The 21,822-nt window shown below is 43.3% G+C and overlaps 1 protein-coding gene across 1 annotated transcript in view; it reads left to right on the forward strand.

Annotated features, from left to right (window-relative positions):
* Positions 1–481: 481 nt before the first annotated feature.
* LOC119187557 (O-acyltransferase like protein) overlaps positions 482–21,822 on the forward strand; it is a 50,105-nt gene continuing 28,764 nt past the window's right edge. Inside the window, exons 1-8 of the mRNA XM_037435696.2 lie at positions 482–964; positions 5,243–5,451; positions 8,959–9,079; positions 9,798–9,891; positions 15,641–15,729; positions 16,732–16,914; positions 17,676–17,769; positions 19,452–19,550. Coding sequence (XP_037291593.2) covers positions 547–964; positions 5,243–5,451; positions 8,959–9,079; positions 9,798–9,891; positions 15,641–15,729; positions 16,732–16,914; positions 17,676–17,769; positions 19,452–19,550 — 1,307 coding nt within the window. The 5' untranslated portion in view covers positions 482–546. The remainder of the gene's footprint in view (positions 965–5,242; positions 5,452–8,958; positions 9,080–9,797; positions 9,892–15,640; positions 15,730–16,731; positions 16,915–17,675; positions 17,770–19,451; positions 19,551–21,822) is intronic.

The following is a 21,822-nucleotide window of genomic DNA, read 5'->3' on the forward strand; positions in this document are numbered from 1 at the left end:
GGGCTAAAAATGAAGTCGCATTTTTCTCTTTTTCCTATTATTTTTTTTTGCCTACCTACCTTGATTACATCCTGATATACGTCCTGTGCCTACGCACTGAGAAGTGTTCATGGGGGCTTGTATTTGCACCACCGGAAAAGATTAGACTCGTACGTAGCATCTCGACGTCATACCGCGCACGTACTGCCGTCTGCTGTATATACAGTCTACAGCGGTCACCCCTTTCCGACATTCGCGGTTGTTATGTAGACGGAGAGGGACGGCGTGCTAGTGCGTTCGGCGGACGGCGACGCACGCTCTTGAAACAGCGTGACGTCAGTCGGGGTCAAGGCATCCGCTCGTAAACCGGTTCGTGACCTTTGTGCAGGTATTACGTTTATCTGTGTCTCCTCACCCTCGATTGTTATCGTGCTTCTTCTTTCTCCTCGATGACCGTGGAAGATCGGTTGAGGAGAGAGCGATTTTTTCCGGAGATGAAAAAGTGTCGATCGGTCCGATAGTGTGCCAATAAAAGGCTCTAGCAATGATCGGGCGCGCCTATGAACCATGAAGTTTTTACTGGTGCTGCTCGCGCTCGCGCCACTCCTGTGTGCCGAAGATGGCCTCACAGAGGCTGTCAACGGCAGCACCACCACAACTATCGCGAAGATTGAGACGACGCATGAGACGACCACGATGGAGAGTACCACGGAGACGACGACTGAGAGCACTACGACAGAATTGACCACTGAATGGACGACAGAGTCCACAACCGAGACGACAGCCTTCGGGCACACTGATGTGCCGGAGGTGACGACGCTGGACTTGGAGGATTTCGTCGACGGTTTCGTAAAGGACTTGTCCAAACGAGTAGGACCAATCGTGTCTGTCATTCTTTCGGATGAAAACATCACCGAAGAATGTTCCGGTGCCCTGCTCAAAGTGATGCTAGGACTACGAAGCAAGGCCCCGTGGGCGCTGTTCAGTAAGTAGCAAATTTTGAATACGGGCCCTAATCTATCTTGGTTTTGAATTGTCATAAGTTTTGTTTCATAGCCTTTCGAAATATTGTAAAATGCTGGTTGCAGAGACAACAACCAAATACACTATGCGTCTTGACATCAGTGATCATTGAGCTAAAGGGCCTCTCCGATTTGAAATCCGTAGAGCTCTTAGCCCAGTGATCACCGGTGTCAGAAGTGAAGAAATATTATCGCCCTGACTTGTATAAGAATGCTGCATTGTGTTGTAAAATAGTGAAGTGTGTTTAGAAAAACTCGAAATGCATGTTTTTTTCAGGCTGTCAACGCACCTGAAATACGTCATGCATTCCTACCTAGCAAACTGGCCAGTACTTTCTTCCGCACTGCCGGGCATAAGTTGACAATACTTGTGAAGCTCCCTCAAACTCCCTCATGAAGTAGATTTGGACCTTTAAACTCACTCACACTCAGAACCTAGAAAAGTTTCCTCTGCCAAACTCACTCAAACTCACCAAAACATTTCTCACTCAGGCTCACTCAGGCTCAGGCTCATGGCTCGATCTGAGTGAGTGAGTTCGAGTGAGTCGACTGACGAGTCTGTCAGCCTAGAATTAGCTTTTTCGACCATGATGCCAATTCTCTTTATTACCCTTATCTCACGTAACCAGTGCTCGTCTTGGGGCCGTTTGACATGAGTCGACTCATGAGTGAGTTCGCTGACCTGTGCTGCCAGGACTCCCCAAATTTTCGGGAAGGATGAAGCTTTAAATACTTCTAATGCATGTTTTAGATACTGCGAGGGCAGTTTATCAAAAAAAAAAGATGAGAAGCCTAAAAGGCCCTGATGGATATTTCTGAGTGACATGAAACCATAGTTTCCGAGCTTCTATTGGTACCATGTGAAATAGCAAACTGCTATGAGCGTTCGATTGTTGCCCATCGTAAGCGTGGAAGCAGCTCATAGCTGTAACTGTTACGATTGCACTGCAGCTGCGATAGTTGGTAGCTGCAATACATTCCTAAATATCGTCAAATATACGGCTTACCAGTAGTATCACGAACCAAATTTAGAATAAATGTGTACTAGCATTGGGAACACCCTCTAAACCTTAATATCTTTAAATATACCTATTGACGAATCGTAAATGTCATGGCTCTTGCACAGAATTTTGCGGTGCAATAATGCTCGTCATTCTCTTTTTACTTTCTTTCTTTTTAACAACGTGGTCGCTCATTTTATTTCTTGTTTATTACGGTACCTGAGAATTTTTCAGCTTTGTCAAGCCTTCGCCTACATTTACATTGAGCCCCTTTGCATAAAAGTTTCTTGAAGTTTCCTAAATAAGTTTCAGGTTGACTGAAAGAAGCGACTATAAACCACGGAAGTCCTCACAGTGCGTGTTTTGAAGGCGTTTTTTTTTTTGCTCCTGCATGCTAACGTGGAAAGAGAGTAAGAAATCTACGGCAGTTAGTTACTAGCAACTATATGGCAAGTTGATGCAAGCTTTTGATTGCTCTTCGTGAAAACCCCTTACATCTTGCTAGCTCTACAACAGTTGAAGTATTAGTACAGTGATAAAAACGAGCATTGACAAGAGTTCGCGTCAAAGTACTGCGAAGAAGAAGCATGCACGCGCAGGGCATATTGGTGTGCTAAACCCCTAGCCTTTTTTTTCATTTCCGGTTGTTCTTAATTTGCTCGGATAAATAGGTTTTGTATTGCGAAGTGAGCTTAGGCATCGTGAACCTTATCTTACTTCGTTTTGTAATTTTTGCTTCATACCCATGATGATTTGGGGCGACAGTCACTTCAACTGAGCGTTGTGCACTAGAATATAATTGAGTGAAATGCACTCATTGATTAGTTTCTGAAGGCAATATTTTTTCAACTATCAAAGAAAAGTTGCAAGTAGCCCAGCTGTTGGTCTCCACCACTTGTTTCCAATGTAGCACGGGCTTACAATAATCATCTATAAGCTGGAAGTTCTGAACACTGAACCTTTCCGTTTACGCAACACTACAAAATAAAACACGCGCATTTCATTCGCCTTATATGGTGGCGAAAGCTGCTCGCTTTTGCCAGTTCGGAGAGCCCTGATTGGTTTTTCCGCATGGCGAGAACACCACATGGCACTCGCCTCGTTATCGAGTGAAATAAGCTCTACGCTCAAGATGAGCTTCAGATGAGCTTTAGCTCAAACTCAACAAACTTTCGACCACGTGCTGCATGATACTTTTTTGAAAGAAGGAAAAATACAAAGACGTGAGAGTAGCAATAAACAAAAAAAACCTAATTCAGGTGGTGAGCCGTGCATGACGCCTAAATGAGGTCCAAGAAAATTGACATCCCAGTGTTAGAGCGATGAAGGTGGCAAAGTAAAGTGATTGTTTCCCTCAATCCACAAGGTTTTCGTTGTGGCCCCTAGGCCTGTTTTTGTGCGGCAGTGAGCCGAGCTATCATCGTCCGCTGCCAAACATTCTTAGGTACACTATACAGGCACAAAATGTGGCCGCCACCATCAAAAGTACGTAAAATACGCTCACAGAAAAGTCATATTCGCCATGTAGGTCATGTTTGCAAAAAATAACACATTCATACGTCCTTAACAGCGTGACGTAAATGTTACTTGAATATTCTTGTTTTTTTCCTCGTTCATATTCCTGCAACTAAGCTCTTATCGGCGTATGGCGCATTGTTGACAGCTTGCGCAGCATGGTATAAGGCCAAATAAGTATTGAAATCGCAACGCAGTCTTTAACAGTTTAAAGAGTGACTAAATTTAAATTTATTTTGACTACTCAATTTGTGAAATTCGGGATAATTTTGATGAAGAAATGAAAACTGTTTAATGCAGATAAATACTGGCAAATATATGATATAGCACATGGTGTTCGCACCAGCTTGAGACATTACTTGAATTTGTGCTTAATTTTTTAATAGCATGAAAAAAGCTTAGGACATAAAATATGTCATGTTGTGTTTAGGCAGCAAACACTCTAAACACTTTATAAGCTTTAATAACTGCTTTGACACCAACTGGGAGCAGCCAACATTTTAAAGTGCTTTATATGCCTTAACAACTGATTACACCTGAACAAGGAGCAACGGACTACACAAAACATCCGCCGGTGCTTTAAGTTTATTCACGGCATGTGTTGACTTATAGACATGAACATATTAAGAGCATTAAACGAAAAGCAAAACGCCTGCAGCGTCTCCTACAGCACTAGGAAAGACACATGCAATGTTAATTGATGATGCAGTAGTCATGGCAGATTTTACATTATTTGAACAGACAGTTGAGCCTAAGAATACTCATAAGGAGGAGCCACGAACCCGGCCATAGTTTACCATTTTCTAGCATTATTGAGCCGTTGACAAAAAATTCAACGGCACTCAATTTTCTTTACACTGTGAGCTTTTTAACTGCAACATCTACTAAACTTTTGAGCGCGTAAGCTACAGCGCCATCCTCAGGCTCAACTGACCCAAGGAATCACCGTTCGTTAACCCAGCTCTTATTGGCATTGTCAGCATGAAGAGAGAGAGTGTGTGTGCGTTAGCTCATGCCTCGATAGGTATGCTTACGATTAGGTCTAGTGCGCCAATACGCGAGATATGATGAGCGATAAAATCAAGTAGAGGGAAATTGAAAAAAAGCACAAAACAAAGCACGTGAGCATGCTAGCACATATCTCAACACGAGTGCACCAACACAAAAGTCAATAAAGTCTTCATTTGTCAGAAATGCTATGAGCGGAAAGTGCATTGATGGTATGAGCATTGCCCCGAGTGGGTGACCGTCCCTAATCTGAAATTGCAAGCAAAGTCACAGGCCCAAAGCACTGATGGCAATACAATAGTGAGTACAGATTGAGCGGTATAAAAAACCCTTCGTCGACACTGGAAGGGGGAACACAATGACGAGCTAGAGAAATAGATGCCAAATTTTTTCTGAAATCCACCTTGAATATTTAGCATGAACATGAGGTGTACAAAAGGTGTCTTATAATTTCCTGACTAAAGTTCTACGTTTCTTGTTGTTATTGTAACACATATAGAAAAAAAAGACAATAAGCACATGACGTTTGCACGAGATATCAGGAGCAGACAAGATGACCGCTGGCTTTCGTGACATTTTGCCTACTCTTTTCTCGTCTACGCTCTTTTATTCGCTTAACACGCACCAATTAAGCTTGCACGGCATACATAGAGAAGTAGTTATCTTGTCCTTGCATGGCACAGCACTAAAAAAAATGAAAATGCGTCCGAATTTCAGTGATGGACTCGAATGGCCGGCCTGCTCCTGGCACATTGAATGGAGCGACAGGATCGTACGGAGACTACGAGGAATGCCTGGCCGTTCACCATCAGCCTTCGAATGGCGACGCTGCCATCTATGGCCAGTACTGCTCGCTATTCATGACTCTCCCACTGGGATTCGCTCGCAAGTCGGCGCAAAGGATGCAAAAGGATGGCTACTTCATGGTGAGCATTCGCGCGCGTCGCAACACATGCGGGCACTTTTAGGAGTATAACAATAATGTATGGGTAACCTACTCGCTGGATGGGCCACAACGTCTGTGTTCGATACCTGTTTTTAACTGCTCAAAAAGTCCGCATTCTATTTGATATGAAGTGGACGGAATATCAAACGCGTGTTATTATTCGCTGAGAAAATGTGAACCTGACATGTGTATACGCCGAACGTGCCTTTTACTGTAGTAATTATATTGTTCCACGCTGTAAGACCGCATAAAAACGTACGATGTCCATTGGCAGATTCACTTCTGCGAAAGTTTTGAAAGGAGCGGTGAGCATTGTGTTCTTCACAGATTCATTGTGAAAGATATATACGACGTGTCCTTTGTTATTTATAAAGTTGTGTCAGATCACCGATTAAATTTTCAGACGTTTATTGGCACTCCGATAATAAACGTATTCTGCATGGCGCGTTTTTGAAGTAGCAGGCTCAAACGAAGAGAAAGAATGCCAAGGCTGCGCGGAAGGCGCAGCGCAGTCACAGCGAAAGCTTGAAGAGTGGCCTTTCAGAGCCTTTTCTAAACACTCATGGGTAACTGCTGCAAGTACACTTGCTGAGTACCCACTATGGCATTAATACCTATTATTTCTAGCATTCACTATGCTATTTTTTGTCATTCTTCTGAGAAGCGTGGTATTCGCTAAGCACTTGCAAGAAATTTTGTGCCAATTATTTATGCAGTGGCTGACGACGATGAGGAATTATGCCTGAAGTGTGTATGCGATCAAGAACAAGCTTTTGTAATGGGTTGGAACATTGGACGACCCATATGTTACGCTTTTCACATTGTGTGGCGCCTGGTTGTTTCACTGTTCTAAAACGCTCTATTACTTATAATAACTGCGATTCCTTTCCCGACATCAAATCTGCCTTAGCCAAGTTTGCAAACAAGTCCCAAACATGAACTTGGCCCAGCGGTATAATACTAGGCTGTCACAGTGGCACAAGGACACAGTGGGCCCGGGTTCGAGGCCCACCATGTCCTAAGCGTTTTTCTATTTACTGTGTTTTTTCTTCTTTCGATACTGGTTACGGACACCGGTGGTGACAGTGGCAGCAGACAGCTACGGCGCTGCACGTGACCCGTTTCTGATCTCATTACAGCTTTCGCTGTAAACAAATAAAAAGCCTTCCGGTCTTTTCTGCTCAGCGGCACATGAGAATCTCTGCGACGTAGCTGGCATCACTAAAAGCAAAGCCTTTTTTTAAGGTAGTATCTGTAAAAATTACCCTATAAAGCAGTTTCATGGCACTTTGCTGCGTTTTGCCACACCACGTGTTAAGCTGAGAAAGCGGCCTCCTCCAAGTACCATGCTTTTTCTTTACCTTTGGCTTCTTATTAGGCCTTCTTTGGCAAGCGTAATTAGCAGCTCTCAATGGCTCTCCTTCTATTAGTAAAAGGCAGCTAACTAAAAATTTAATTCAGTGAACGTCTTGTTCCTGACTTTTTTTTTCTCTTTTTTTAATCTTGTTTTGCAATCATGGCGACGGTTTCACTGGCTGCTGAAAATGCGAACACCGTGATTTGTGCGCTTTCAATTGCTGTTCTCGGTAAATGCTGCTTTTCTGACACGCTCGTCGACGCCGTGCGACCAAACGAAAATCTTCTTCCTCCAAAATAGACACCATCAAACAATCAATATAATGGCTTTGTGCGACTAGAAAATGAGTAGACGGCTCAAAATTTCAGTGGCTTTTTTTTCTTTTCCAAATCTAATCAGTCCGGAGCACTCTTCCGAGAAATTGTACTGCCAGTAATGTTTGTGGACTAGTTGTTCGTGAATTATAGTATCAATGAATGCGCCTATCTAAATAGCCGTATAGATGATCACGAAGTAACACACACATCGTCATCTTTATTCAGAGTGCCTGACCATTTCGATTCACTTGTCCTTGGCAGGATACGAAGAGCGACAGCATTAGTGTTACTTAAGCATGATACCTCAAGTTTCACACGGATAACATTTATTGAAGAAGTCGGAAGAAGCGGGACGTATGTGCATTATTATCATCATGATTGAACAAGCGTCTTCTTTCTCAAATGTGCGATGCACTCATTTCGGTCGCCATTTGCTGGTTTTTAATGTGCGAAAGCTTCTTGGTTAAAAAATAGTAGATCAGCAGTGCTGGCAATTAATATTGGCTTCGAGATATTGGAGTGGCGCCCTCTCGCGTGTGACATCATTTTGTGGACTCCGCTCTCAACCGTGCTGCTGTGGCCGCTGCTTCTGTGCGCAGATCATCTGCTTCGGGTGGGAACTTTCCCGAATGAACAGCCTCGCGAGAGTGAACGAACACCTACAACGAATGTTTTTGAGCGCAAATATGAATTTATTTTAGCCGCGGCCCTATCGACAGGGCCAATAAACCTCCCAGATGACCGATAAGCACACTGGTGCCGCCGACCGCGTTGCTAATCAGAAAGTTAAACTAAGTGCGAGTGCACTCATTTGTCATCTGCACTTTCTGCCATGCGATGGAAATTAGTTGGGGTGTTTCAAAATTGTAAGGAGTGTGCCTTTCGCCAGCATCTACAAGCATGTCCCATACAGCAAGCGAAACGTCATGCTCTCATGTTGATGAAAGACGCAGGCCAAGTTGGTAAATCTGAGCAGCCCAAGTTGGTAAATATGAGCAGCCATAACCACGGTGACGTGCGGCCACAGTTTAAGGAAATAAATTGCCCTGCGTTTGAAATGAGCCTTAAAAGCAGACACCCGTGGTTCTTAGAACAGCGTCGGTAGCCACCGCACATACGATAACTAATTGAACGGTGTTTTCGTTGAGTTTTATCATGACGGTGGTTTTTATATGGCACTAAGCCTCGAAAGCACGCGATTACTTGAACTGACGTCATACAAGCGCAGTTCACAGCGCCGCCATCGGTCACGCATCAGGCCAACAAATTTCACTGCCTAGTTTGAAAATAAGCGCTATATATTGTATTATTACTCTAAATGTTTTCCTGCAAGGACATCAGAGGCCAAAGAGCGCCGGTACAAGTACCATGTCATTTCATGTTAGCAGTCTGATAACCATTATTTAAAATATATGTTGTGCTATATGTAATAAATATATACAGTGTCTAAAAATGAGTGTAAATATATAACAAGGCCTCCTATTCGTTGCTGCAATGATATCTTTTACAGGAAAAAAAGAATATTATGCGTGCTACATTAGGTAGCTTCTACATCTTTGCTGGCGAATATAAACAATAATGTCATTCATTTCAGCCGCAGAGAATTTATTTCGTGGTCTTGTCTCCAATCGATATCTTTTCTTAAATTTCAAGACTACTCTTCGACACGACTGTCCTTAAGTCTAAGAGTCGCGTGAATCCTTCCTTAATCAAGCCTTATTCATAGCACTGCACTCGGATGTACATGATCAGAATGTGGCATTACTGTGCAAAGTGGTTAAACGGCTTAAGCTTGTTCCGAATTTTATTACAGGGGCGACGAGCACCAGACTTTTTCTCATCAGACGAGCGAAGTTACTTCAAGGGTCAGAGGTTGGGCCTATGCTTGCCAGAACTTTGCACGATTGCGGACGTACGGCGCATGATTGGCCTTAGTAAGTAGAAAACTTCTTTTTAACATTTGGCTCTTTAAGGGCTCACCTATGCACCTTCCGTCTTTTATTGAATACTCTGAGCTGACCATCATAATGAAATAAAAAAAGAGCGTCTAATAAATTAAGTGGTGATACCTTACGCTCTTAGACGGGCCGTTTGGTTCTGCCTGGCGATGAGGCAGGTGCGCTTTGAAGACGCGGACAGGGAAGAGACGGGACACACGCCGCGCTGTTCCTGTCATGTCACTCCCTTGTCCACGTCTTCAAAGCGAACCCACGTCATCGAAATTAGACAACTAAGGGGTCAATACAGCACAGAGAGATATATATACTGAAGGGGACCTGATGAAGGGATCAGTTATGCGGACAAATGCAGGCTCACACGCTGGGCGTTAGCTGGAGAAAATATGCAGAATATAGAAGATGTGCATATACTATACATGCTCAAGGTGTTGCTGCATTAGAACAACACTTTCTGACTATCTGCGCTCAACAAAGGAGGAAGCGCTTCCCACTCACGTCTTATTTGTACATTCATTGCCGAAATATTATAAAAGGGCAGTATCAGCTGCGAGGGTGGTGTTACAAGATTACAGTTCTTGTCCCTTCATGATTGTTTACTTTAACGTAACGTGCAGAAATTCCGCATGTATTTTACCACTTAAAATAATGCCGGCTTCGCGTTAACTATGATCACGTTATTCATTCTCTTCTATAGCACTTGACCCCTACGGGTTCAAGTACCACGTCTCCGGTTGCGATTCTGTGCTGAACAAAGACAGGGACTGGAACGGCGTACGAATTGGCATGGTGTAAGTACTCAATTTTTCTTACAATGGTAGCAAGGACTTTACATGTTCACAGAGATTGAGCTCCACGTGGTAGGCACAAATTTAAGATTCTCCCATGCTGATACAATGTATACCTCTGATTTTTGTCACTGTAGAATGAGGTGGAGCGTGACCACTTTAGTGTATACGTTTGCTATAGTTCAAAGCAAAGAGTGCATACATTATTCAAGATGATTGAATGTTTGATATGAAGAGGTTAACGCCAAAGCCACCATATATGATTATGACAAACGCCGTAGAGGAGCGCTTCGGAAATTTCGACCACCTGGGGCTCCTTAGCGTACACCCGAATCCTAGCACACGGGCCAACAGAATTTTCGTCTCCATAGAAACTGCAGCCGGAATTTGATCCCGCGACTTACGGGTCAGCAGCCGAGTACCTTAGGCACTAGACCACAGCGACGGGGCTACTCTCTTCATGAGACATGCAACTTAAATATCACGTTTGCTAAACAAATATTTATGTTTCATTCCTTGTTTTGTGGGGACGTAAAAACCATCGTCGGCCTATAGAGGTGCATGCAGAGGGCAAGTTTGTTAAGTCTTCTCAAGCAATTATTCTATAGCCTTTGGCTACTTGTTGCGCCACCTGAACTTTTCGACATTAGTTGGCGGTATATTTAGAAGGAATAAACAAATAATACTCGGAGTAAAACGATGTACTGAACAGAACTTTACGGATCGAGAGAATCTCCGGGCAAAAAACTGCGAGGAGTACTGACCGCTCCTCAAGCTCTCCCTGAGGTCTTTTCGTCCAAACATTAACAGGTCATCAATCACGCATGACGTGTTCGTGCAGTGACCGATAGACCAATTGCACAAACTGGCCGGCCGTTTCCCCTTGCAATAGAGTCGTTTCTAAAATACAGCAGGCACAGCTTCATTGGAAGACAATAATAAGCACCTATCTCGCTTGGTCTTGAATTCTTCTCCCCAATCTCTCTTACCCTCCTTTACTCCTCAGGCCTCAAGCCCAGTAAGTACTTTAGTTCGGCCATCGATGTCCACACTAGCTACCCATAGTTGCACACTTATATTTACCTCCTATCTTTATAGGGACAAAGACTGTACATTCCAATTTAACCTAATTATTTTGCACTTCATTAAGAAAGAAAGCTGCACGAACACGTGCGTAAATACCCAGTTACGTTAGGTTCCGCTTGAATCATGCCAAGTTACCTATACAAGAGATCTGGGTCAGTTAGCCTCTCACGCGATTAAGCGTGATTATGTATTCCAAGCTTGCTTGTGAATTTACATATCACCCTCTTTTTCCTGTTCCTTATCGTGTTCTCATCGCAGCTTAAGTAGTTTCCGATGTACGGGACAATATCTCTGATTGGAAGCGGTTCATGACACACATTCAAAAGTCGACAGCCTGTTGCCAACTCACAAGAAGTGCCAGGAAACGGAGAACACGCGAACATGACCGTGACCGAGTACGTTGGCTCGCACTGCAGCGGTCGATGCCCGCGAGGCTCTTGCGCGCAACCGGCCGGCCTTGGAAGCACTTCGCACCTGCGGAGTGCTACCGCGAGGTTGTTCCTTGCTGCCTCTAAAAGAGCCACAGCCGTTTTCTTTTGACATCCCTCACTGTAGTCTACAACCCGTTAGATGGCACAGCCGGAAGCATGCCACTGAAATTGCCAATATAGCCTTCTTGTGTGTGAGAGAGAGGAAAAAAAGTAAGGAGAAAGGCGGGGAGGATAACCAGGGCTGAGCCCCGGTAGGCTACATGCACACTGGAGAAGGGGAGAGGGGAGGAAAGTTATAGAAGAGGAGGGAAAAGTCACTGACGGAGCCGACGCGTGCTTCACTGCTGTCGGAAGTGCGATGACTCACGGAGGCGGCCATAATGCGCCGGCCTAGAATGGCATAACTGTACTAATCTAATTGACGTGTGAAAACCATTTGAGTGCTTTTTTGTACTCGCCATGGTATATTATTCTTGCTGTGTCAATGAGTTGGTAAACAGTAAGTTTACCCGAACCAGGCAGTCGTGTATCAGTGAAAATGAAATTCAAAACACTTACATGCGTTTGGGCTTAAAGACAGACCGAATAGAAAAAAAAAGAGTTTTCTACACACTTTCACTATACCAAAAGGACCATACTTGCTTTGAGAAGGCGCTTGGTAAGATAGAAAACACGAGAAAAGAGAAGACGAGTGGCGAAGCCTCCCTAAAGCTATCGCAGCAGTTTCCATGACGACGGTGTCTGCTAAGGTCTACGTAGTTCCTAATTGACAAAAATATACCGGGTGTTCAAAATTAAGCTTTATGATTTTTTTAAAATTAGGCGCTCGAAGGCACGTGAGAACCACTTGTGCAAATAAGTTAAGCGGCCAGGGGGACAGAAAGTTAGATGATAATTATCGCTGTCAGCAGCCCAATTAACTAAAATTTAATAATTAACTTTTTACTGGCTGCGGTAAGTTGGCATGTTTATATTGAAAAAATGTAGGCAGTGGTGTTTGTACACAGTTTCAGTTGGAAGATTTTTTCTAGCACGCCTGTGTTCCGAGATATCCGGCTCCAAAGTTTAATTGTCTTTCGCACGATTACGCATGCAAGAGGGTGAGGGTCCGCGCAAAGCTCCTCCCTAAAGTGACGCATCTGTTGCGTGTGGTGTTTAGTGTGTGAAGAGGGTGGAAGCGTAGGCATAGGTGATAGCAATTACCCTTGCCCTCTTCGGCCGTCGAAATCAAAAATCGAAGAACGCTTGCAACCAGTGTCGTAACACGCAACTGCAGAGCCTCTAACGATAGTGGCAGATACCATGCCGAGATAATGGTGCGAGCGGAGAATCTGGATGCCAGTGCGCGTGCGTAATAATCACTAGAGAAGCATGCGTGGTCGTTGCCTGGGCTACGCGAATAGCGTGACTGCTGATGTCCGAGTACTGTAACTTTTATTGAAACAAGAGCAACAACTCCACCAATAATAACTGAAACAGTTTTATCCTTGCTAACGCATATTTCCTGCTGCTACATAAGCATATTTCGGTCATGCACAAATCTCATCGAAACTCTTCACCTCTCAAGACGTCAATGCCCCAAAAAGTGTTCAAAATGCCTGCCTTCGGCAGCAACGCAAAGCATGAACCGCTGTCGCGTCGACTCGATGACTCGGCGCAGTACTTCTGCAGGAATACTCGCACAGGCAGATGTTATCCTGTCCTTCATGTCATTAACATCGCTGGGCTCTGTTACGTAAACTCGATCTTTAACGTAGCCCCAAAGGAAAAAGTCGAGCGGAGAAAGGTCAGGTGATCTTGGTGGCCAAAACATCGCTCCTGCGCGCCCAATCCACTGTTGTGGAAAACGTCTGTCCAACCAGTTCTTCGCCCTGGTAGAAAAATGTGGTGGTGCTCCATCGTGCTGAAACCATACTTGGCGCAGGTCATTCAGGGAAAGACTGCAGACAAGATCATCAATGACAACACCTAATATTTCTTCTGTGTACATCTTTCCGTTCAAGTTGTCCTCAAAAAAGTGAGGTCCGATGATCCTGTCCCCGAGTATGCCGCACCACACATTCACACTCCAGCGAACTTGATGCTTGTGCTGCCTCAGCCAGTGTGGGTTTTCTTGTGCCCAATAATGGGCGTTGTGAAGATTAACACTTCCATTTCGGCAAAACCGAGCTTCATCAGTCCAAATTATTCTGTGCAAAAAGTCATTTTCTTGATCAGTTTTGATGAGGCCCCAATTGCAGAAGTCAACTCGCCTTTCAAAGTCCGCCTCATTTAGGTCCTGATGAAGGTAAACGTGATATGGATGGAACTTGTGCTTTCTTAAAACATTTGTGACTGTTCCGATGCTGCGACCGCACTGATCGGCAATCTGTCGGATGCTGAGCTCTGGCATCGAGGTTACGCACGCGACAACGTCGATTTCAAAGTCTTCATCGACGATTGCCTTCCTGGTCCGTCTCGGAAGGTGGACAGAGCCTGTTGTGCAGAAGCGTCGAAACAGGTTTGTGAAAGTGGGCCTTGTTGGAAGGGGACGGTGTGGGTGGCGAGACGCGTAAAGCTCCATTGCTAACGAAGCGTTGCCATTCATTTCAGCCATTGCAAGCACCACGTCTACTTTTACTTTGGTAGAATACCTCACGCCAGAAGCAGCCATATTAGCTCGAAAGGACTCCACGTGGATTTCCTTGGTAGACCTTCAATGCAGAGACGCTGTGCTCTAACCGGAGGCACCCTAGTGCAGGACGGTCCTGCTAACGCGTTCACAAGAAGATGTCTCAGTGTGATCTAAAGTCACGAAAAAACGTCGCGAAAAATGGTCTCCTGTTATCGCGTTCATCAGGATCATGCGTAAGGCTCATGGCGCACCGCGCTGTCACATTTTGATTTCGCCGGCCGAAGAGGGCAAGGGTAATTGCTATCACCTATGCCTACGCTTCCACCCTCTTCACACACTAAACACCACACGCAACAGATGCGTCACTTTAGGGAGGAGCTTTGCGCGGACCCTCACCCTCTTGCATGCGTAATCGTGCGAAAGACAATTAAACTTTGGAGCCGGATATCTCGGAACACAGGCGTGCTAGAAAAAATCTTCCAACTGAAACTGTGTACAAACACCACTGCCTACATTTTTTCAATATAAACATGCCAACTTACCGCAGCCAGTAAAAAGTTAATTATTAAATTTTAGTTAATTGGGCTGCTGACAGCGATAATTATCATCTAACTTTCTGTCCCCCTGGCCGCTTAACTTATTTGCACAAGTGGTTCTCACGTGCCTTCGAGCGCCTAATTTTAAAAAAATCATAAAGCTTAATTTTGAACACCCGGTAGTACATTGTCTTCTGAGAAAGCCAGGAACATGACATATTCTATGAAGTTTCTAAAAAAATCACTGAGTCAATGAGGCCACGGTACGAAGGACACTTTGAAATAAGCGTTATCCCATCAAAACTTGTGGCAAGAAATTTTAAATTATTTTAATGATCAATTTTTTAGTTTATTATAAACATGTGACGGTGAAATTAACGATACTAGAGCCTTGAAGATATATTTTCGAAGTATAAAATAATTTTTTGTTTCTTTCTAGTGTCTCCTCAATTGCAGTTTATTAGAAAACAGATGCCAAAAAATAAATTTGGAAGTCTCCGCATACGACGTCTATTATAAGGCAATGTTAAACGTTGCGCGAAGCATTATTATACAAACTTCAAATAAATGGGCACGTTAGCAGTGAGGAGCATGAATGGTTCAATCAGTCTTACTTGGTGTTCATTTTAACGACATCCGTAGTAATTTGATTGGTCAGGTAAAACTACAATATTTATTTACAAGGTACTGTTTTGTGTGAGGCACTGTGAATTCCCAATAAAAAGTTCCTCTCTTTGTAGAGTCTGTGAGAGCAGAGGCATAAATGTGTTTATCCGCCCTTCATCAGCATAGCACGTAGGTTTTTATCTAAACAGGAAAACACAAAAGTAAAAACAGATATTACTGCCATATAATGCAGACACCCCCGACCGTAATGAGCTCTCCTACTTATAGAAACGGTCACCCGACATTTTTTCTCATAGCCGCAAGGCAAAATAAAATAATGTGCTATGGTGCAGGCCTAGCCGGCTTGAAGTAAACATTAGGCTACTTTCTTATATCAAGACGGACATCTGGTGATTCTGGTTCCGGATGAATAACTGTGAATGATTGTTCACGTGCTCGCTTTGAAACGCGTCACGCAGGTCTCTCATAGGGGTGCTCTCCTTCTTGATGCTCCTGGCCACTGGGCTCGACATCTTCCTGAAGAAAGACAGCCGCGCTCGTGATCCAGGTATGTGAAAAATATACTGAGCGTATGTTTACGGAACTCTGTAGAAACACTTAAAAAAAACATCTCCAAGAGCCCTTGCATGAACGCTTGGGTTGAAGTTGCGCAAGACCAACGCGCTGAAAGTGTTCTCGCCTGGTGATTCGATGCTTGAGTCAAGCGCATATAGGCATGCGGACGGCCCTCCATTAGGGAGTGGGGGGAGGACTTTTCTACAGTATAGTCCCCCACTTTTTCTTTCAGTCCAAAAAAAAATGAACTCCACAAAGGATGCAAGAATGCAAATGATACAATGAGGCTCTTGTCACAAGGGCCCTTTCTGGGTAAACGTGGGACATAAACAGATCTTTGAATGTGAAATCAGGAATCCTTAGTCGACATTATGGCTGACCAACACGCATAGCCTTAACCCTGCGCAATAAAAAATGACGAGCAAGGACAGACTAAGTAAACGAATCGAACAGAATTCGCGTACCCGTCTAGATGACTATAATTGGTGATCGCCCTTGAGCCCTCTTGTCCGTACCACTGTGACCAGTGGCACAGAATGCGAATATTGGCGCTTTCTGGCCACAATGTGCCTGTTTTATGTAGCTGCGTCACCATGAAAATACTACTGCGCGAATAGAACGAGTTGGATTTCTGGCGGAATGTAGCTAGAAGCTGCGACGATATACCGTACGCAGTAGAGAATGCCTCGTAGGCTACTAGGCATTGCTCAGATAATGTTGTGCACCGGGAAATGTTTGTCGAGAGCGCAGTTTATGAAATGCCGTAGGTGAGAATTGGCGAGGAAATCGATTTTCCTATATATATATATATATATATATATATATATATATATATATATATATATATATATATATATATATATATATAGCTGTTTAGAGATGCTAATCTCAACTCTGAAAAAAATTGTCCAGCAACCAGTAGTTTTGAATGGAGGCGAGAGCTACCGATATCTCGTTATGTTGCTTGCTCACTCACCAATTCCATTTCACGCAGATTCCGCATGGAAATACCTCATGGCTTTTGCTGTTACAATCAACACGAGAAAGCTTCTGAACAGCGATTTTAAAGATGGTTCGGACAACGAGATCTTGGGAAGTTTCGCCGGCATCAAGGTGTTCAGCACTACGTGGGTCATTCTCGGACACACTTACTTCATTGTGGACATCAGCGCTCTCCGTAAGCACAACGCGCATTAGTGAAAACTAGCTATTAATTATTTGTAACGTTCATCCATCCTATCGCTTACGATTACCTCGCAGTAACTTGTGCGGCAGGTATTTATTATAGTAAGTAAAGGTTGCAACAGCCAGCACAAACTGGTACAGTGGTCAGACACGCAGATATAGCTCAAAAGAACGATGGCGCTACTAAGCTCAAATATCTAGCACTGTATTCATATCTGTGACAAATATTTTAATAATAATAATAATAATAATAATAATAATAATAATAATAATAATAATAATAATAATAATAATAATAATATACTAATAATAATTGCCTGTGTGTAACGTCCGAAAATCACGATATGATTATGAGACACACCGTACCGTAGTGAGGGGCTCGAGAAATTTCAACCACATGTGATTCATTAACTTACACCTAAATCTGAATACACGGGCCTCACGTATTTTTGCCAGCAACGAAAAGGCGGCCGCAGTGGCACATAATGCTCTCGGCCTCTCATAATGTGCCTAAAATTAGTGTGCAAACGTTCTCATCATTTCTAGATTGAATCCTCTTAACTAGCAGGCTTATGTGGATAAGGTGTTTGTTAGTAACGTTGTCATAGAGATTGCGCGCTGAATTAGGGCTTTGTTTTGAACAAAATTTCGAGTTTCACCCATCGCGTTTTACAGTCTCGCCTCAAGATGCAAATGCATCAGCAACCTTGTCTGAGATTAACAATGCCCCCTTCTCTCTTGGCGTGTCTACAGGCAGCTACTTCAAGGTTATCGACGCTACAGAAGAGCCCTTCTTCACAATGATCGGAAATGCGTTCCCGAGTATTGCAACATTCTTCTTCATCGGGTAAGTTTTTGTGACCCCAAAGTCCTGATGAGAAAGCGGGATGTGCCTCTAAAACGAAACCACTAGTTAAAATGATCGGGGCTTCCTAGTCCGAACGTAAGCCTTCGATCTATTTTCGAGGCGCTGTTAGTGACAGCGATACCTTTCTGCTAGCTGGGATGATATAAAGACTGCGTTCAATTCAGTGGGAAAGTGAGCATACACGGTAGCCTTTCAATTCCTTTTAGCTTACATTCATGTCCCCGTGTGCAATTTCGCAACGGTGGCAATCGTGCTAGCCATGTGCTGTTAAACAAATTGTGCAAAGCTAGCATGCCATAGACTTCTCGCGTTTATGGCGAGTGTTTGCTCTACGTTAATTTTAGTCACGCAACAAAACTGGTACATGTGGGATGGCCGAATTGCAAAATTATTGCATTGGAAGTCGTCGACAGTTGCTTTTCAAGAGCTACGTTTGCGCAACGACGGGATGCAAATAACGTTACAGGCACATATTTAATATGTTGTCACTACTCATATCTCAAAAAAATTACACGACGCAAATAACCAAGAAGAATAGGCGAAAGGAAAGAGCCTCACTCACAAGTCTTCTTGCAAAACCACCACAATACACTACGCCACACATTCCTAATAACACACAATGCGTCATATCACAACGACGAGCCGCTCTCAATGCCAGTGCTAGTTAAGAAACCTTTACGAAAAAGTCGAATTAAACTTAACACCAGACCACCGAAGTTTCGGTAATAGAGACACCTTTTTGTTTCTTTTTGATGAGGTATGCTTTTAGAATCTCTCGGTCAACCATCTCCTTCTTTCTACATAGAATGGTGATAGAATGGTGGCCGACTGTTGTGATGGGATGAATGGTGTGTTATTGCTCATGTGCGACATGGCGTAATCTATTGCGATGCTTTTGCAAGAATTTTCGCGAGGGATGCTCTTTCCTTTCGCCTTTTCATCTTGGCATTTTGCATTGTCTGATTTTTTGTAGGATGACCAACTAGACCAACAATAAGCTTTACTATTCATACTAAATTCAATATGTCTTTTAGCGAATGATACGCACTTCGACGATTTTTATGCATTTAGTCGCCTACATCATGGCGCTACCGCGGTAGTTTTTCTAGTTTGGTACACACGAAAGTAGACACAAGGCGCCGCGAATATATGAAGAACAAGACTGGCAGGTCATGACATGAATAACGTGACTCCCTCATCACGTACGTCATGAGATCCTCTGCACCAGCTCTGCAGATTATTTTCATCAGTTCGACTTGATGAGCACCTTTATATCGCCTTAAATGTTGAAAGTTTAACATGGCCAAAATATTAGAAAATGAGTTCAGCCTCATAAACATCAGCAAAAAGCAGGTGCGACCCTCGATAGTATATGTCCTGGGAGCGTGGCCGAATTTCACTCAACTTATAGGAGGACTCTGTGTATGTCTTAGAATCGAAGGGAGTTTACCCATAATCTGAATACAATCAATGCTCTGCACTACATTAGTGCATTTAATTCCACCTGTATAGCGCAGGTGGTGTTACTTGTTCACATAATCTAGTTATAGTAAACACTTGCGTGCTATGCTTGAATAAAAAAAACTTGGGGAAAAGACGACTGTGTACTATGAATCCTGTCTCACGATCTTTTAAGACAACTCTTGCCCTTTCAATTTCAGTGGATTCCTGTTGTCCTTCAATGTGCTCAAGAGAATGAAGAACCTCAGAGGGCATTACCTCGCCGTCCTGTGGATCATGCTCATTCGTCGTTACATTCGGTAAGAACTGTCTAGTAATAATTAAAAGAGCAGATTACTTCTCCGGAATGGTTTATTTTTTCAAGCTGCTAACTAAGTAAGGTATTTTGCAATGAAGAGTACCTAGTAACTGATATTCACGCAAGTGAACCTTTTTACAGCGAGTAAGTAGTTTTGTTTGCGAAGGGAATAGAAATATACGAAGCACGCCAATTACAAAAAGCCCACTGTGGTATTAATGAATAGCCTCAAGAGAAGATAGTAAGCAAGATTTGTTTATTGTCTCAGGATTACTCTGAAGTGTTTACTCATAAACATAGATTACTCAGAACGAAAGTGTTTGACATTAGAGAGTATTGAGTAACTAATATTTACGCAATTGAACCCTTTTAGACCGAATAATTAGTTTTGTTCCTGAAGGGAACAAAAGTTGAGAAGCACGCTAATTACAAAAAGCCTGCTGTGGTGTTAATGAAGAGCTTTAAAATAATAGTAAACCCCATTTGTTTATTGTCTCTGGAATTCTCAGAAGTGTTTCCACGTGCACATCGCCCACAATTGGTTAACATGTTCGGGAAGGTTCTAGCTCCCGGTTGGTCAAACCATTAAAATGAACCCAAGCAACTGGCGTGGTTTTAAGTTCTAGCTTCGCCTTATTCAACGCCGTACTCACGCTCTATGTAGTAGAAACAATGGCTTTCCTTTGCCTTCACTGAAGATATATGTCAGTTAGTATGACTGTAAATTTGACAACTCGATAACAAATAAGGCCGAACTTTTAGGCTGGTAGGCCGAACGTTGTAAGCGTCGACTTCGGAAAAAAAAATATTTAAAATTTAGAAAGGGTGGCGCAGTCCTTTGGCATTACAGCTGAAACTTCATTTCACGAAGGGACGGCCAAGCTTGAATCACTTCATCGTATCGGCCAGTTGGTCAAGTCTAGAAAGAAATTATTCGGACCTTCTAAATATGAAATTGTAACGTAGGAACACTGAGAACTTTCTACTGCATTGTATTTGACGCAAAATCATGTCTGCAAAGCAGGCCCATCTTAGAGGCCCCCTTGTTCGGGCAGTGCAAGTCATAAGGTAGGCGGTCACGAGGGGCTATCACAGGCTACCGATATGCGATGACGCGGAGAGCAATTGCGGGGATGGCGCTAGTAGGCTGAGCAAGGAATTTGGAAGGTGGTTATTAGTGCAGCAGCATAAACCATAGATTAATGAAAGCAACCACTGCCACCCCGAGTCCCATCCAGTATGTAAGAGCGCTCTGCCGCGTCCACTGTTGCGCGCATTGGAGGGGCGTGCATGCATTTTCGTCGAAATAAAGCTACAAGGTCTTGACAAAGCCTGATAACGCTTGAGCGTTAAAGCGCACACTCAAGCAAAAATCTGTCTCTGTTAAAGAATTGAAGAGAAATAGGTGTTTTCTTATTTTTTAGAAGAAACATCAATAAATTGCGGTAACTGACTGAGTTGGTTTGTTAACTTAGGTTGATGACAACACAATACTTTGCGGGTGTTTGCCGGGGATTAGGAATCATCTCGTTACATCGGGAACTTCTTAAAATCGGATTTCATTAGCTCGAGTTTGGACTGTATTGTTTGAAGATGCAGTACATCTTGGGTTGTATACGCTGTTGTTACTACTTTGGTTTTGTTTTTCCTGTGCACTCTGAGATAAGATGGTGCCGCGAAAGGGCGTTTCTTGTCCAACAACAATAATCGTCAGCTGGCCTCCTTGCGTTCCCTTGCCTGTAAACGTAGCTCTCGCCACTTGGCTAACAACAACGCTACATCACGCTGACAACGCGCATGCTCTTCTTGACTTCGAATTAGCAGGCTCGTGGTGGTAGTGCACAGGAAGGCAAGCTAGAGATTGATGACGAACATGACAATTATTGTTGTGGAACAAAAAAAACTCCATTTTTTATCGTTTTTCGTAAAGTGTGTGATTTATGCAAGCAGGGAAGCACTTATTTCTGGTTGGTAGGACAAAGAAAGACAGTAATTAAAAATGAATGTGAGCGTCGCGTGTGATCGTGTACCTTTCTTTCTTTCTTTCCTTCTTTCTTTCTTTCTTTCTTTCTTTATTTTCTTTCTTTTCTTTATTTTCGTGCGCACCTTTCTTTATTTTCGTGCACGACTTTTTGTGACTGCAGAAGTTACCCGACCACAAATTTTATGTCTTGAAAACTCACTTTTAAAATATTTTGGGACGATCTCTTTCTGTGTTTTTTTTGAGAGCGTTGATTTACGTCTCACCCAAAATGACGGTATGATTATGAGAG

This window comes from Rhipicephalus microplus, chromosome X (assembly GCF_043290135.1).
Source record: "Rhipicephalus microplus isolate Deutch F79 chromosome X, USDA_Rmic, whole genome shotgun sequence".
NCBI classification, from domain to species: domain Eukaryota; kingdom Metazoa; phylum Arthropoda; class Arachnida; order Ixodida; family Ixodidae; genus Rhipicephalus; species Rhipicephalus microplus.